General features: G+C 31.8%; 1 protein-coding gene across 1 annotated transcript in view; it reads left to right on the top strand.

Annotated features, from left to right (window-relative positions):
- Nucleotides 1-12,844, top strand: part of LOC139529921 (DNA-binding protein RFX6-like) — a 48,046-nt gene extending 35,202 nt beyond the window's left edge. The window contains exons 9-20 of the mRNA XM_071325903.1: nt 2,363-2,476; nt 3,034-3,083; nt 3,655-3,814; nt 4,207-4,348; nt 5,036-5,130; nt 5,432-5,549; nt 6,283-6,402; nt 7,161-7,381; nt 8,061-8,208; nt 8,819-9,115; nt 10,383-10,571; nt 10,953-12,844. Coding sequence (XP_071182004.1) covers nt 2,363-2,476; nt 3,034-3,083; nt 3,655-3,814; nt 4,207-4,348; nt 5,036-5,130; nt 5,432-5,549; nt 6,283-6,402; nt 7,161-7,381; nt 8,061-8,208; nt 8,819-9,115; nt 10,383-10,571; nt 10,953-11,089 — 1,791 coding nt within the window. The 3' untranslated portion in view covers nt 11,090-12,844. The remainder of the gene's footprint in view (nt 1-2,362; nt 2,477-3,033; nt 3,084-3,654; nt 3,815-4,206; nt 4,349-5,035; nt 5,131-5,431; nt 5,550-6,282; nt 6,403-7,160; nt 7,382-8,060; nt 8,209-8,818; nt 9,116-10,382; nt 10,572-10,952) is intronic.
- The last annotated feature ends 6,222 nt before the right edge of the window (nt 12,845-19,066 follow it).

Below are 19,066 nucleotides of genomic sequence, written 5' to 3'. Positions count from 1 at the left end.
TGGTATTTTATTTCCTAGACTTGAAATGATTTTTTTGTCTGTTAAGATAGATGGCGATGTGAAAATAAATTGTATTTTGATTTCTTGTTATCTTAAATACATTTCATATTAGCTCTTTCAGGATAAACACTTCTTAATTTGATATAAAAGGAAATGGTTGTACCAAGTCAGGAATATGACAGTTTTTGTCCATTCGTTTGATGTGTTTGAGCTTTTGATTTTGCAATTTGATTAGGGACTTTCCGTTTTGAATTTTTCTCGGAGTTCAGTATTTTTATGATTTTACTTCTTACCCTACATGCTTGTTCGTACTTGTCGTTTTTCTGCAGCATATATTTTCATTCGATTAACATGTCTGATTTATGATTGACCTGAAAAGATTCTCTTCGAAAAGAATAAATTGTTCTTAAGTGACTAATATTTCCTACAACGGTATCATTGGTCGAGATAGGCAATCCTAGAATGGCTCGAAATGATTTTAGAGCATTATACATGCACATACATTTATAGATTGTGTCGGGAAGTTTTGCCAAGAACAGCACCGTGGTTGATTTTAACTTATCTTGGTGTATTTTAATTCAACCCAATGATGATGATCACTATTTGAAGTCGGATATATTTTGAAATGGATCAGAAATTTTCGACAAATCTATGACTTTTTTCCCGTCATTTCTATTTTTATTTTATATATAATTTCTTGCAAATTTATGTCTTTCACGACAACTATAATTCTTATAGTGTTATAGACAAAAAAAAATTACTTCATCATTCATGATATATGATATATTGACTCCGTAAGTAGCGTTCACCTTATCCTCATCCTAACATGTAAATCATTTAGCGTGTAGTATCAAGATCATATATGTGTGTGGATGTTATATTTAGTCATTTAAAATAATCATCTCTACAACTTTAAACGACTCTACATCCCCTTAAACTGTCAAATATCTCAGTTTCTGCTGCTACAATTTTGCATTCATTGGCGCAGCCATTACAGGGAAGATACAAGTAGGTTAGACCATTTTTGAAGGTCGTACAGTGACCTTAAGTTGCTAATGTTTTGGTTCCATTGTCTCATTGCCAATCATGCGCATCTAGTACTTTAAGATTGGTTCATTAATGTTATTCTTATTTTTATATAATTTAGTCCCATGTTTATATTTTGCTTTTTCATCTCTCAAATTATATGGGGTTTTACCTTTGTTCAAAATATGAATGGTCATCAGCGTGTAGTTTCGGATTACCATTTTCCGATAGTGCAGAAATTTTAATCAGTGACAAATTTTGAATCAAATAGATTAGTGCTGACACATTTTTCAATATATTTCTTTTCATAAAACTAACGGGTTCAAAAACGCACAGCGTAATATAAAAAATCTCAATGGTAGCCTGTCACTCTGTTAATCCAAAAACTCACAACATTGTGTAAATTCTCAACCTGCATGGGGTATGGTTAAAAGACGGATTTTGCTTCAAGAATTAAGATTATGAGTCATCGGTTAAGATAATTCCAAATTGTCATGACCATCAATCTACTAAAATAGTTTGTATTATGTATGAATATCTTTGACTTTGTGTCACGTCTTGGATCATGTGTGAAGTTTTTATCCTGTCTCAACACTGACGAAGCAATTATTACGGAGAAGCGTTCCTTTATGTAAACAATTTGAACATTGGAAAAAAAATAGACATGTGCACCGATTACTTTGGTTGATGTTCTATGAAGGTGCTTTGATAATGAGACTTAATCAAACCATTGAATTGTTTTCTTTGATTTGAACAAAGTAAATAATAAATAAACCAAAAGGAACCGAATTTCGAATAAAATCCTGTCAGTTGAACGATTGATGTTTCCTTTATGCTTGTATTTTCCATTCGTCTTTAATATGCAAGTCAAAACTTCTGTCCCTATCCAAACACCTTAATTTTCTAGTGGCAGTTCAAATTTTCCCGATTATCATCTCGGATGGCCTATATTCCTATATTATTACAAGACCTATATATTGTTTTATTGTTAACTTGTTCTCGTCCTGAACATGCATGACAAATTTGCCATTGAACGTTTAGGAACAACCTATCAATCAACCAATCAATATGCATGAAATTTCTGCCACTATACGTTTTATATTAACGACAATCAACCATTTATCCATAGTTTTTTTGCTCATTTTGGAATCATGATTTCCTAACTTTTCACTTTAAGTCGAAATAACGTGGCTGTGTTAACGAAGTAAAATTTTCAGTACTTTATAAGCAATTTTGCTGTTTTACTACGTTTAGAAAATAAAAACTATCAAATCTTTCCCTTAAAATAGTTAAACAAAAACCTTTGATTTTATTTAACCACATACTTTATTTTCAGATTCAGAACTTTTTACTACATTTCTGGCAAGGACTTCCAGAGCATTTGTTCCCCTTAGTTGAAAACCAAGTGATTGTTGATGTAATTTGTGTCTGTGATAATATCCTATACAAGGTATGTCTCCTAACTCTATTGAAGAAACCCAGATGATTATTTTTAAATACGGACACATCACTAAACAAAACATTCAACAATAACATGAATCAAATGAACACTTAGAGAGAACTATTTATTGTCAAAGTAGGTTGAATCCCAGCACATTTCCTCAATTAGCCTTATTTTTCTGTTTATTAATATCAATGAAAATCCTGAAACAAGAGTACTTATCTATGACAAAAGATACCTGTTCAAATAGACACCAACAGATGAAGTCAAAGGTGGTTGCAATTAGAAATTTGAGAAAATAGGTTTTGAAATAATGTCAAACGTCCTAATAGAATTGCACATTCATAAGTAAATTTGATAGTAAACCGTCAGTTTTTTAAATGAAATTATTCGTAAATTGTTTTAGATTAAAAAATGGCAACACAATGTGTTTTTATTATTTTTTGTTAGTACCTCCCTTCAATCAGTCGTGATTTAAGACAAGCACATACATAAAAATGGCAATCGTCTGAAGATCTCAAAGAAAACTACATATATTTGAAAACAACATATACTGCGTTTTGTAGGTTTTAACAGAGGTTTTAATTCCATCTACAATGCAGGAAATGCCAGAAACGTAAGTAAATGTAACTATTGGAAAATTTGATAAACTGGATTTACATTCACCCGAAACGCTTACACCAATTTTTTTTAGAATAACATCGAAATTTATTAATGAATCATGTCGGTACATAAACACCGACTACTGAGCTGATGATACCCTCAGGAACTAAATGTAACCACCAATTGATTATCCACATAAAAGAGTTTAGAAGACAACCTCAATAGCTAATAAAAGAAACGTTCATTTTTTATTATTCCTTATTAATGCCAAAACCAAGAAATTAAAAGTTAAGTGTCCTTCTGGTATCTTTCACCCCTCATTTAAATCAAGCTTTTTGTATAATTTATTTTAATTCATTGAACGGATGATGGAGAGCACGAGTAGTCATGGAAGGTGTGTTGTTATTAAAATGGATTAGATATTGATGTCTTCTCATTGTTGGCGTTAGCAAACACAATCAATCATTCATCTTCTTATTGTTCTCATCTCCATATGTCCCTCCTGGTCTAAGCTTGGTATTAGAAATGTTATAATTATACATAATTGTTTTACAATACACTGTAGCTATATATTTACTTTACAGGTTATTATGTGATATAAGAAATTTTGCTAAACATTGGGAAAACTGGGTAGCCACATCTCTTGAAAATTTACCAGAGAAATTATCTGAGCACAAACTTCCAGTGTCAAGAAGATTTTCATCAGCATTAAAACGACAGACATCATTTCTTCATTTAGCTCAGGTATACACATTTTCTCACTGCCTTAGTTAAATTGAAATTTTAAGTTTGTTAACTTTTTGTATATTGCATATCTCGTATTTTGCCTATAAATTGTTGGGTTTCTTTGAATAATCAAAATATCGGCATTCTTGGAAATTTTGGATTTATGTTTCTAGTGATTTTGACATACTAATTTGTTTTCGAAGAAAGATGGTATGCTAGTGAACATTAAAAGCATCTAGAGTAAAACATGAAGTATGTTGTACCATTGTTGTTCTATGACCTGGATTTGTTTTCAACCAAACTACTTATTGCTTTTGAACAGCGGTATACTACTGGTTGCCTTTATCTATTGTCGTATGTATTAATGAGTAATTTTGATGATATAATAACTTACTACATATCTTTTTTAGACTGCCAGACCGGTGCTGTATGATGCCGCTTTAGTAAATCAAACAATAGAAGATGTCGATCGTATAGACTTGAGTAGTATAACCAGTAATGCTCTGTCCACATCGAGTGATTCGGACAGTGACCTAGATGTAAATGGGGAATGTAAGTATACGACATTGGTATAGTATGTGGACACATAGATGGCGCATATTTCATTGTTATGTATAAAACAATATGCAATTTGAATGTTAAATGCCTGTTCATGTATCATGTGATTTTGATATAATTTCCCATAAAATGCATGTTAATTTTACATACTTAATTAAAGTATAGGAATACACGTTGATTTAATATACTTTACTTAATTTGATATATGTATAGAAATGAGAATCAATATCATATGACTCTCATAAATTTTTATGTTTTTATATTAGGGAAAGTTTCGAGAATTGATAACTGTGCAACCATTTAACATTTAAGGAGAAAACTTTGAGCAAAATGTTTGATTGATTCGACATTGCTCTGAATTATACGTTTCTATTGAATTTGAATTTTGAATCGTGTGACAGGTGATGAGGGCATAGCCAAATCTAATTCTTTGATCATTGGGTCTCTCTCTACTTTTAGTTATACAATTCCATATTTTGTAGTCAAGTGTTGTGTGTTTTGCTTAGCTAATAAAACATCGGTCAACGATATTTACATAGACAATCCAAAGATCCTAAGATTAAAACAAAATGCAGACAATATCCAGAAAGTTCAGAACATTTAAAAAATCTGAATGGTCAAAAAGTTAAATTGCCTTTCTAAAATCTTAACCAGAACAATAAATGTTCTTATTGTTTTTAGTTTTAAAAGAATTCAAAGACTTACTGCGGAAGCAGGCAACTGTTGAAGCGTTTACAGAATGGTTAGATACTCTTGTTGAACAGAAAGTTGTAAAGGTAAGATAAAGTTACCAGTAAAACTATCGATTATAGCTCTGTAATTTAGTTTGGACATCAGGAAATGCATCAAATTATTAATTTTCTTAACATTACAGATATGCATTATGATTTTAATACATGGCGTTGTTGTTAATAAATAAGAATATGTATAGATTACTATTGAATTATCTGAATTTCTGTTTATTCATTAAGGAATTTACACTGGTTTCGAATATTTTGAAGTAACTCCAAAATGAAACCATGTGTTTATGTTTTAGTTAGAGATGATCTATTTACCATTACTTTATTTATATTTCAGCCGAGTAAGCAAAATGGACGATCTTTCAAGAAAAGAGCATCAGCATTTTTGTTAAAATGGTCTTTCTTTGGAGCACGATTAATGCACAATCTTACACTAAATAATGCCCAGTGTTTTGGTAAGCCATTCATATTTTAATCAACACCAATGTATTGTCTATCTCATAATGAAAAAAAGGAAACGTTTGAGTTCAAAATTGATACTTTAATATGCACTTAAGGTTCTGGTGATTTACTGAAAATTCAGTGAATGCTATTGTATTTTCTACTAGATAAAGAAAAATTTTGATTTTGGACTGCTGCTGTAAATCTAAGGTGTCCGTCATTTTAATATCGTTTTGTTTCAATATTCTACAAAAATTATTTTGTTCAATAATTTATGTTCATTCAGAGTGGGAAACAATGCTGGGATTATGGGATATGATAATCTGATATAAAATGTTCTCTGTTTGATTATAGAGTAAAGTGCCATAATATGTTGAAATGTTTTTACTGAACACGGATAGCGTCATACATTTTATTATTGATTGCCCATATCGCACGTATAAATATGTTCGCAGTTACTTTTGATCTGTTCGAAACAATAAATTTATAAAATTATCATTCAAAATCCTGCAGCGAAGCTCTGGATTTATAAAATTGACGGAGAAAAATGCACTGAGCGTCGGTCATAAGATTTGAAAGGATATAAACATGTTATAGAAGATTTTTGTTTCAATAATATTTTTGATAACGATGAGCTCAATCCATATCAATTTGAGCCATAGCTTAAAAAACTTCATTGTGGAACATGTATTGATGATAAAGTTTATGCTAAAATCTTACAAAAAGCCTCTTGACTTTGTGTTTTAGGTTCATTTCACCTTATCAGAATGTTACTTGATGAATATGTATTGTTAGCTGTTGAAACTCAAATACATGTAGAGAAAGACGCAGAATTACAAGCAATATTGGAAAAGCATATGAAAGCTGGTATGTTTATAAAATAAACAATCTGCAACAATATTAAATTAATACAGAAACAAAGATTTGAGCAAGGAACGAGTTTAGTAGGACGTCCATTATCACTGAACTAGTATACATAATTGTTTAGGTGCCAGCTGAAGGACGCCTCCGGGTGCGGGAGTTACTCGCTGCATTGAAGACCCATTGGTGTACTTCGGCTGTTGTCTACTCTATGGTCGGGTTGTTGCCTCTTTGACACATTCCCCATTTCAATTTTCAATGTCCTTATGTGTATGAGAAAAAACAGAAATTTATCAAATTACTAATATACATATTTGTTACCTTCATATTTCACTGATAATTTGCATATTAACAGAATTTGTTTACATTAGAGAAAAAAAAATGTTATCGTAGTGGCATTTGGATGAGGATCAACCACTGAACTTTAATCATATTCTCAACATAAGTAAAACTTTTTAAAAAAAAAGTGGCGTTACCGTATATGTAAATATTTTTTACCATATTTATCTCATATGACGTATCCTCTTCTTGGATGAATTAGGAGGACTGAAATGTATCGATGATCAATTGTTTTCAATCGATTAAGAAGATACAAGGAAAGAAAACGAACAAATCTGCGATATAGACTGCGAAGTCCGGATAAGCATCTACTACTGTGCAGGCACTAACAAACATTTCAATTCACTCTAAGTCAAAATGATACAATTGGTAAATGTACCTATCAGATGACTATATTGTATATTTATTATATTTATTTATTTTAGATGAGACGGGTTCTCGCCCTATCTCGACCCAACCAAGTACCTGTTTCCTTGCCAACCGACCGAACGGGAATGCTCGTAATAATAATAATATCATGCCGATCAAACCGGAACGTATGGACGGGCCAATAAATGGAATCAATCCATATGGCCAAATGATTCACACTGATAAAGAGCAGGCATATATGTCAAATCATTTACATAATCTTTCTGCAATGACGCAGGTAAGTTCTTTGATATACCGAAGGGGTTAATCTAAGTTCTATTCAATGTAGATATTAATAGCTTTGTTGAAAATTCTTTTTTATATATCGAAAGACGTAGGTCTTATTATATTTATAGCTTATGAATTGAAATCAATTGCACATCACAAAAAAACCTAAGTCAATGTTAGACCTGCATGGAGCTACAAGCAGCTATGAAACAAATGTCTCAATAAAAATAAGAAATACTAAATTGATCAGAAAAAAAGTAAAATCACAAAAATACTGAACTCTAAGGAAAATTAAAAACCGAAAGAACCTAATCAATCGCCAAAAACAAAAGATCGAACACATCAAACGAATGGGTGACAACTGTCATAATCCAGAAACAAACAGATATTGAGAATAATGCTATGTAAATTTGATGTGTTAAAAGAGTATATCCGGATTTAAATTCACCAGGAACGAATTAAAAAAGTAAATGTAATGCCAAGGATGTAAAAATACATGAGGAGCTACATGTCTTAAAGGGAAATATGAAAAATAAACATACGCAATCTAGGAGGAAAGGAAACGACACATTTGTTTTGTTTGATATAAAAAAAAAAATAAGTCTAAATTGCTCAGAAAATGCTTTAGTGATTGAATGATTGCAAAACATAATGTATATTTTATAAATTTAAATTCTGCTATTTTTTAGACTATCCAAGGAGGAGGTATAGGTAATTTGTTGACGCCACCCATCTCGCCAATTGTCGTAAACCCAATGAGGACATCTGTAATCAATCCACCCATGTCATACGTGTCTCAGTCACAATCATTAGTACCGCCATCATATCCTTATTTAGGTATGTAATATATATATATATATGTCAGTTATAGTCATTATTAACACAGTCACACAGTCATATCCATATTCATTTAAATGATTTATATATGTTTCTCTAATGAAACCTTTTTTTTTCGTAACCATTTTAACTCAAAACTGCCTTGGTTCGTCTAAACGTCACCTATGTATTAATAATTGATTATTTGAATTTGAGATGAAAACAAATCTGGCATATTCCAAATCGGTTCTAAAGTCATTAGAATTGCCTCCCTTTGTCCATTTAACACATATGGTATAACTGAACTTTTCCATACACAAGCATTATTAGAAATAGTAGTATAATGAATAGATGAAGTTCTTGTATTCCATCTCTTACTTTACCAAGTGGTGTAAGCACATAGACAAATGCAATCCCTACATATAAATCGTTGAAGGGAAAATGATGCTTTAATAATCGAAAATCTTCAATTTACGATACGTATTCACACGTGTGCGATTTTTGTTTTATTGATGGTTTTGTACTTCGTTGTATGAACTCACTCGTATGATTTTTATCCTTTGTTAATACTTCAGTCTGAAGACATTTGTGTGATTTTAACAATAACGTAGTATTTTATTTTTATTTATAGGGCAACATGACTATCAATCTGGCTCTAATTATAACAGTGGTGGATATAGTTTTCCTTATTCCAGAAGTGCTTTTAGTTCTCACCCTGTTAACCCAGTGCCGTATACCATGAAACCTAATGACTTTGACATGTTTAATCCATTTTCGGAACATACTTTTAATGATCCATATTTTAATCCATCATATCCAAGTCCACAACAACAAACTTTCCCATCCACCACAGTTCAAAGTCAGACCGGAAGTGCGTTTAATGTAGTGCAGAGTAACCCATCATTTAATGCACCATACTCGGTTGGAGGTAAGAATCTACATTATTTATAACGTTTGCAGTTCACATTATTTTCTGTTTATCATTGCAAGATTCCGTTTAGAATTTTCCTCAGAGTTCGATATTTCTATTATTTTACTTTTTCAAACAGGAGAAGCGTATAAACTAGATTGATTTAGCATGTTCTAAGTAAAGGTACTACATGATAGTCAGGACGTTGGATTCTCATCGGTCTTGTTATTTAGTGTCCTACAGTCGAAAAGAAAATATTTGACTGGGTTGCATGGAGTGATAATCAGGCATATAGCACAACGAATGTAGTCTTAGCTGGAAATATTGTTACACTTCTATTTAACCAACTCATACATTGTTCATTCAAAATCTCTGTTATCTCACTACATTGTATGTATATTCATTTGAAGATGAGCACTCTGATTTCTGTACACAACAGCTTTATCGATGGAGGTTGCCAATGTAATATTAACAACGCATGTGTGTAATTTATAACCCAGGTTTTTATTCCTCCTAGATTTTTTGTTCAAAGACTCAAGATACAGTTCACGTATTGTTAATTTATTTTAAGATTTATTTTATTATTATTAAGCTGTTATCTCCAGGGAGACCACAGTGCTTCTTAGTTTTGCTATTTTGGAGAATTCTCGGCATTGCAACTCAATTGAGTTTACCGAAAGTCATAGGAAAGAAAAGGGATGAGTGCTCACTTTAGTCATTTAAGCCCGTATCAGTTTAGTGTTTTCGTTTTATGTAGTCTACAATGAAATTTTGGTCTGTTGTTTAGTGGTTGTCGTTCGTTGATGTGGTTCATACGTGTTTCTCGGTTTTTTTTTATACAGATTATACCGTTGGTTTTCCTCTTTAATTAGTCAATTTGTGTCCCTTTAATAATAGCTTGCTGTGAACAAAGGCTCCGTGTTAAATGCCGTTCATTGAACAATAATTGTAAACATTCAATACATTGTGAAGTGAATTGAAAGTTGTCTCATTGACACATCTTCTTACTTATATCTTCGTTTTGATATGAATCTTTGAACATTGATGACAAATGAGTGTTTTGACTTTGATTTTGCGTTTTACTGAACAAGGCAATTTGATTGTGCGATAACAGCATTGTGTCATCTGGACACATTTTCTTCTTTTTGATTATGTCTTGAATCTGCAATTATCGATTTCCCTATATACTCAATGCTTGCCAGTTTTCGAAATTATACCATTAATATTGAACAATTGAAATGAATCCTGATGCAATCAAATGAATACTATCTTTTTTTTCTTTCAGAATTTTTTAACTCAAGCTACCAACAGTCAAACAAACCATTGGTGGAACATGTATCTGTTATCCAGTCGTCACGAAGTCATTTCCAGAACGACATCGACCCATTGAATATCTTAGATAAACCACACCATAGAAAAGAGGCTAATTATGGTAGCCCTGCTAGCTGTCACAGCCCTCGACAGTTACATAATGGTATATATATTTGATGATCACTTTATCTTCTTACAAATAACCATAGTAAAGTACCATGTAACGAACAAAATATATTAAATAGTGCATATAAAATTATATGTTAAACGTCTGAAGGTGTATGTCTCTCTTAATAATTGAAACTGAAAAATGCATACACGATTTGTTTGTGCATGCAAAACTCGTTTCTTGAATAATCTATATCAGGACCCAAACAAACAAAATATATAAAGCATACTGAGGTCACCTTTGCTCGAGGAAGTTGTTAACTTATTGTTGGTAAGAGTGCATAAGATATATTTAAAAACATTAAAATTAGAATGGAATGTTATGCAAAATGTTTAATTGTCTTTTTGGTTCTAATGAATTGATTATTTGTTGTAGTTCACCAATCAGAGAATCTCGGAGATGACATAATAGGAATGGCAGTAAATGGTATGTTAGCAGCAGACCATGACATGTCGTCACACTTTGCTGACCCCGGAACTTTACCACCTGTCAATACCATTTTCATGACGTGATCAACCTATCTTAATGTATATCATTCTATTGAAGATGGCATAGATGAATCAAACAAAATCAAAAGCAATCTGAAAGCAATGACTGGTGTTGATCAGGCTGGCAGTTTTGCCATTCAACGTCATATTGTAATCATCAGATGTAATGGTTGAAGCAATTGAAATTAAAGTGCAATGATAGTGCTAAATACAGATTCGATCATGATAGAAAAAGGAACTGTGATTAAAGGACACATTTTTTGTTGATGCTCGAAGTGACCTAATGTAAGGACAAGCATGTTTATTCAATGTGCAAATCCTTGTTTGAACATCGGTAAACTTCTGTTGCCTAAATTTTGCAATCTCATAGTGTTACTTGTTAATATGTTCTTTAAACTTATATGCTTCTATATATTGTTTAGTTTTATTTCTTTGATTTAATGAAGCCTTGTAAGCAATATCAAAACCGAATACTATTAATACCTTGAAATGATATTTCTTCTTTTGTAGCGAGTTTTATCGAGTAGATATTAGTAATAGGAAACGTTTCTATCTTTTTATTTAGGTTTTTTGTTTCTATGACAAGCAAGCAATATATCTTGTTTTTCTATTCGAGCTGGAGATGATCTGAGTATAAAAGTAAATTGTTAGTGTGTAAATGATTTTAAGACCCAATTGTTAGTGTGTAGCTAATTTTACTCCACAGCAATAGCTAGATCAAAGCGTGCTATTTATCATTTGTGTAAATACATATATAAGTAGAATATAGACGTGAATTTACTTGCCATTTTCGTAACAGAACAAATCAAATTTGCAATTCTGTTTACATATTATAGTGTTATGTATATATAAACATTTAAAATTTAAGATGTTTTTATTTTGTAATGGAATGCAATTATATTTATGTTTTATTTGTATATTTTCGTATAAACATGTTTACGTTTTGTAAAAGAAAAAAGAATATTTTCATTTCATAGGGTAATTTGTTTAGTTAAAGATGTATCTTTTTATGTATTTCATTCTGTTTTATTCGTATTGCATCATGTCCAGACTCCTCACACCTAAAAGAGTGTGTGTTCAATAACACATGGCATGTTTTACACGTTAAATAGGATATTGGTTGTATTGGTACTTTTGGAATTTAAAAAATGATAATCTTACATGTCATAGAATATAGCCCATTTAAATAATAACCTTCCAAAAATAGTAATGGTAAACATTTTTTCACAAACAACTGAAAAAAAGCAATATTTAACATTTCCGTGTTCTTAACAATACATATAAAATAGACACTTGATACCATAGTCCTAGTTTAATGTCAGGGCTAGTCTGAAATGGCATGAAGGAACCACTGGAAAATACTAATGTCATTCTTTTATTATTTATATACCGTGTTTATCATTCCTTGCTTGTTATGATCTGTTGTGTTTTTGTTGTTATATTTTTGACATTTTTCTTCATACAATTGACATCAGCTTGTAATATTACTTTAAAAATATCACACGATCGGACAAAACTGTAATGATATTAAAGGATATTCTATGTATGCAAAAAACAGAAAGATTAACCTTTGATATATGTTAAGTACGGCTTCAAAAATAGATCGGAATTGATAACGAAAATCCGTATCACAATTTAGAACTTGTCGTTAAACGGTATAAGCCTAATTCATTTACATATTTAATCAGTACGAGCAGGTGAAATTTTTAAAGTAATATCATGTGAACAAATTTATTATTCTATCTATATATAGAATAAAATACTTAAAAAACATTAAAATTTGTGTTTTTACTTTTTTGTGGAAGTGATGTATGTAGAATGCAGATTTAAAAAAGTTAAATAACTACTGAACTCATAGGAAAATTCTAAATGAGAAGTCCCATAGCAAATGGCAAAATCAAAATCTCAAACACATCAAACGAATGGATAACAACATTCCTGACTTGGTTCAGGCAGTTTGCTATGTAGAAAATGGTGGATGAAACATTAACTAAACCTCTCACCTGTATAACAGTCGCATTACATTCCATTATATTAACAACGATGTATCAATAAAACAAAGAGACATAATAGGTAAAAATGTAAAAAATGGGAGTAGAGCAGTTAACATTTGCTATACTAGTAATCTTACTAAATATAAAAACCAAAAAAAGGTCAACAAAGAAAACAAGGCATATAGACACCGCACATTAGCAATACGAAAGACAAAGCTACAAAAGTTTATCAAAGCACATAACTTTTCTCATCACTTGGCGTCTGGCGTCGTTGTCCGTCGTCTTCGTCGTCGTCCGTCCGTCGTCGTTAACTTTTACAAAAATCTTCTCCTTTAAAACTACTGCGCAAAATTAAACCACACCTGGACACAATCATCATTGGGGTATCTAGAATAAGTACCGAGTCACGTCAAATTGATATCATCAGAAATAGACTAAAAAATAAACGGAATTATTTACGAAGACAAATAAGAGTATTAATATGACAAATAACGCCATTACCTAGAATGTATACTTCAAGACACACATGTATTAATTGAGAAGATGATGCGGAATATTTATCATCAAAGATTTGGTATCTTCTGATAAACTTTTTTTGAAAAAGGACTAGACGTTCGTCGACATAAATAAAGGCAACAGTAGTATACTGCTGTTCGAAAGTCATAAATCGATTAAGAGTAAACAAATCCGGGTTACAAACCAATACTAAAGTACAACAAAAAACAACAACAATGCAACACACACAGAAACGAACTATAACATATTTTCCTGACTTTCTGCTTATTCACTGGTAACGTTTTACAAAGTCTGAGATGCAGCTGCAAGCTCTTGGATGACAAAAGAATTGGGAAATGTTAATCAAAGTGGTGGTATTGAAATATTCATATTTGTAGTTCTGCATTCGTTTTGATGAGCAGGAAATTCCACTTTATGTTGGGACGAGACCCAGTTATCAGCTTTGATAAAAGTAAAATCACAAAAATACTGAACTCCGAGGAAAATCAATTCGGAAAGTCTATAATCACATGGCAAAATCAAATAACAAAACTCATAAAAAAAATGGACAAGAACTGTCATATTCCTGACTTGGTACAGGCATTTTCAAATGTAGAAAATGGTGCGCCCAAAGCATTTTTCTGAATTAAACTTCGCTCCTTTATGATAAAACAGACCTAAAACAATAGTTAAATCGTGAACTTTGCCCGAGGGAGTTAAAACCTACAATAATTTGCGTGTGTTGATTTGATGAATCGTACTTATTATTCGTTAACCAGCTAAACAATTCGTTCGGTTACAAATCACCTGATTATGAAAAAGGATTGCATAATTCTATAGTTAGGTTCACAACTATTGCAAGTTGCCAAAACTGTATGATGTGAGTAAATGAAGGACCTTTTACATTTTCGTCGTTAAGAAGCAGTACTTTGTGTGGAGGATTCATCCTCTTATGAGCGCTAGCCAAAGTTCGTATAAGCTGAAAGGTAAACTAGAGAAATAGCATACGTTAAATTTGCGAAGATACATTCGGTAAATGGAAAATCATAGTTGGAAGAAAAAGTAGACAAAACCCATCAAAACTATAGTTGAACACACATAAACTTGAAATAAAAGCAGTTCTTACCCCACTGGTGTCTCCCGTTGTGCTGCACATAGCTAAATAAAGGCAACAATAGTATACCGCTGTTCAAAACTCATAAATCCATGGACAAAAATCGGGGCAACAAACCAAAACCGAGGGAATCGCACCAAATACAAGAGGAGAACAACGACACAACACCAAAATGCAACACACACAGAAACGGACCAAGCACCAGACAAAATCCCACGAGAATAACAAATATAACATCAAAACAAAATACAACAAACGACACAACCAAAACACAACGTTAAAATGTAACAAACACAGAAACGAACTATAATATAACAATGGCCATATTCCTGACTTGGTACACGATATTTTTAAAGGAAAAAATGGTGGGTTGAACCAGGTTTTGTGGCATGCAAAACCTCCCTCTTTTATGGTCATGTGAAATATAACATTAAAATGACAACACAACATTACAGGACTACAATATAAATAAATAGGAGAACACAATTGACAAAGAAACACACGAATAATAGCTAACAAAATGCAACATGTTTAAAATTTTAATACTCCAGAAGTGCATTTTGTCCACACAAGACTTACTAGTGACGCCCAGATACAAAAGTTTGAAAGCCGAAACAAGTCCAAAGTTGACCAGCATTGAGGACCAAAAGTTCAAAAAAGTTGTGCCAAAAACGGCCAGGGTTTTCTGTTAGGTACCAGAACATCCCTATTATTTAGAATAATTTATACTTTTGCAAACAGTAAATTTAATAAAATGACTATACAAAAGATATATGATAAAACTGAAGTATTAACTAAATACAGGAAACAACCGAAATACATTACATAACCCGACAAAATGCATCACAAAAAATAGACACATCCGAATAAGTTAAAACCTCAACGCCAAGTGACGTCATATTTGAAATTGTAAAAAATGACAAAAAAAATGACGTCACATTTGAATTTGTAAAACAGATCATAAAAAAATGAAAAATGACGTCACATTTGAATGAATAAGATACAATAAGGATTGATTCAAGATTATATTTGAACTAAATACTGATATTACATTTAATAACAATGCACATTTCAATACTTATTAATAGCAAACTAAGGTAGCAATTAACTATATTATATAGCTATGTCTGGTTCGTTTTGAATCTAACTTCAACGTAAAACATCGTACAGATTACGTTGAACAAAATGAAATCTAATAAATGAAGGCGTTGATTAATTTTCTATACCTAACACATGAATATAATAGAAGAGATGTCAACACATTTGACAAAATCCGATGAGAATTACAAATATAACACTAAACACTTAAACTAACTACATGAATTTGGGATAGATAAGTACTATAACACGTCTTATTGTAATGCGAATTCACACTCAGCAAAACAGTCACAATCGGGAACAAGTCACGTTTGGTAATTAAAAGATTAGACGACGTAATGACAAACCACAATCTACCATGTGGTAAAAATGTCCTTAGTTAGTTTGGTCAAAGATACATCGTATGGATCCACCAATTCGTGATGATGTCCATAAAATTTACTGAGTGTCAATTTTAATCTGTCCTCCTCATAACTTTGTTGCCGTTTGCTGAGAGAGAAAAAAACACGTATGAAATATATGTTATTAATAAAAAAAAAATCAGTATATGATTTTATTTACCAAATATGATGTTTTCCTTCCTAAAACACAAAATGTGTATCTGATTATTTTTAATAAATTGAACTTTTTTTTCCCAATAAGAAAACAAAACATTGCCTTGTCTTAACATATTTCTTTATCCAGTGAACGTACTTGAATTTATATTTTGTTTTATTAAGAAAATTTGAAATATAAGTTCTTTAATTTAAATGCTATTTAATAAGGTCAATACCCTACATGGTGCTGGTAATGATGTAACAGTGCAAATATCTTGTAAATTCCTTTTATAACTGAAGGAATCCTAAACAGCATCAAATTACTACTAGTATGCACTGTCGATAGTTACTTTGGCTAAAGAACAAAATAATCCTTTTGCAATTAGTTTAAGGTTGAGCCAAATTTCACCTCAGATTCCCTGGACTAATATCAGTTCGGTAACTTTAAAGGCTATTTAATCAGGTCAATACCCTACATTATGGAACGCTACAGCTGCCTTATGAAAACGATAACCATATCATTAAAGATAGAGATATACCATAAAGCAAATTTTCTATACTATAACGACATTTGACTATACTACTCTGTAAATTTGCTATGTCTCTAAGATAAATCATATATCATAAAGACGTCTTTATACAACATGGACTAACCTTTTCATACTATTCTGTCATTTAACTGTGTTATGAAAATAATATTTTATACGATAAAAACATCTTGATATAACATGGAGCTACATTTTTATATTGATTTGTCGTTTTACTAAACTATTATGTGATAATGCTAGATCATTTTATACTATAAAGACATCCTAATATAACATTAAGGAACTTTTTCATACTATTTTGTCACCTCAGTATATTATTACGATAAATTTGAATACTATACAATCATTTCGATATAACATTAAACAATTTTGTCATACAATTATGTCATATTACTATCTTATAAAGACCTATTTCAATATCAAAATATCAATTCTTATATCACGTGGTGTTATCTATATATCAGAATACTATTTGATTACACCATAAGACCATTTCACCATACCATGAGACCATTTCATCATATCATAAGACCATTTCATCATACCACAAGACCATTTCACCATACCACAAGATCATTTCATCATACCACAAGACCATTTCACCATACCACAAGACCATTTCATCATACCACAAGACCATTTCACCATACCACAAGACCATTTCACCATACCATAAGACCATTTCATCATACCACAAGACTATTTCATCATACCACAAGACCATTTCATCATACCACAAGACTATTTCACCATACCATAAGACAACTTCATCATACCTAGAGACAATTTCACCATACCATAAGACCATTTCACCATTCCACAAGACCATTTCACCATACCACAAGACCATTTCACCATACCACAAGACCATTTCACCATACCACAAGACCATTTCACCATACCATAAGACCATTTCATCATACCACAAGACTATTTCACCATACCATAAGACCATTTCATCATAACACGAGATCATTTCATCATACCACAAGACCATTTCATCATAACACAAGACCATTTCACCATAACACAAGACCATTTCATCATACCACAAGACCATTTCATCATACCACGAGACCATTTCGTCATACCACAATACCATTTCATCATACTACAAGACCATTTCATCATACTACAAGACCATTTCACCATACCATAAGACCATTTCACCATACCACAAGACCATTTCATAATAACACAAGACCATTTCATCATACCACAAGACTATTTCACCATAACACAAGACCATTTCATCATACCACAAGACCATTTCACCATACCATAAGACCATTTCAAAATTCTATAAATAGCTGCGAAAATGTCCTGCAAAATTTATCATCAACATCGATTGTAATATAAAAAAAGGCCGTGGAGGAAATCGTTTTGCGGACCTTAGAGAATCGCTTTTAAGATGAACTGTAATATTGCATTTATCCTCAGCGATACGGAGTTGAAAATACATGGCGCATCACGATAGGCGAAACAAACAGGTTGATATCCCCTAAAAAAATTAACAAAAAAGCCTAAGACAAAAAGATTAGCTACATTCGTTTTGTCAAATTTTAATTGTCATGAAAGCAACCTGGTTTTAAGATAGGTAACGTGAAGCACGTGTTTTCAAATCATGTTGACAGGTACAGTACAAAATATATAACCCGTATCCCGTACCAACTGTCTCCGTACCCATCAAAAATTAGCCGTATTCTTAATTATTATTATCAACAAAAAGCTGAAAGAAAGTCCTTCTTCTTTGATGACAGTCTCATCCAATTCCGTTATATTTACATTGATGCATTAACTAAACAGAAACAACGTTGAGTTTGAATGAGTTCAGCGGTTGAATGCCTCGATTCTTCCAAACCGAAGATGTTATAAATAGAACATTTGTCTATCAGACCATAGCTCCAGTAAGCAAGATATATCCGTGCAATTTGTATCGAAGTTTTGCATGTAATGTTTTTATAGAAGTGTAAACTGCCTTATAGAAATATGCTCAATTAGAATTTTACGATCTGTCAGTAAATTCTTACTTAGAGGGCATCCATCTGAACTGTGTACAAAGTAACCAAGAAATCCGATGCTACATGAAGGCATATCTTAAACCAAGTTAGTGTAAAACTGACACAATTTAGAAACACAGTGATATGAAGAGTTGGCTTTTAATTGTTCTCTGTAAACATATCTCGAGTTATCGTTCTTACAGTGCTATAAACGAT

This window comes from Mytilus edulis, chromosome 7 (assembly GCF_963676685.1).
Source record: "Mytilus edulis chromosome 7, xbMytEdul2.2, whole genome shotgun sequence".
NCBI classification, from domain to species: Eukaryota; Metazoa; Mollusca; class Bivalvia; order Mytilida; family Mytilidae; genus Mytilus; species Mytilus edulis.
Note: the sequence above shows the minus strand (reverse complement) of the source record. Positions and strands in the feature narration are given on the sequence as shown.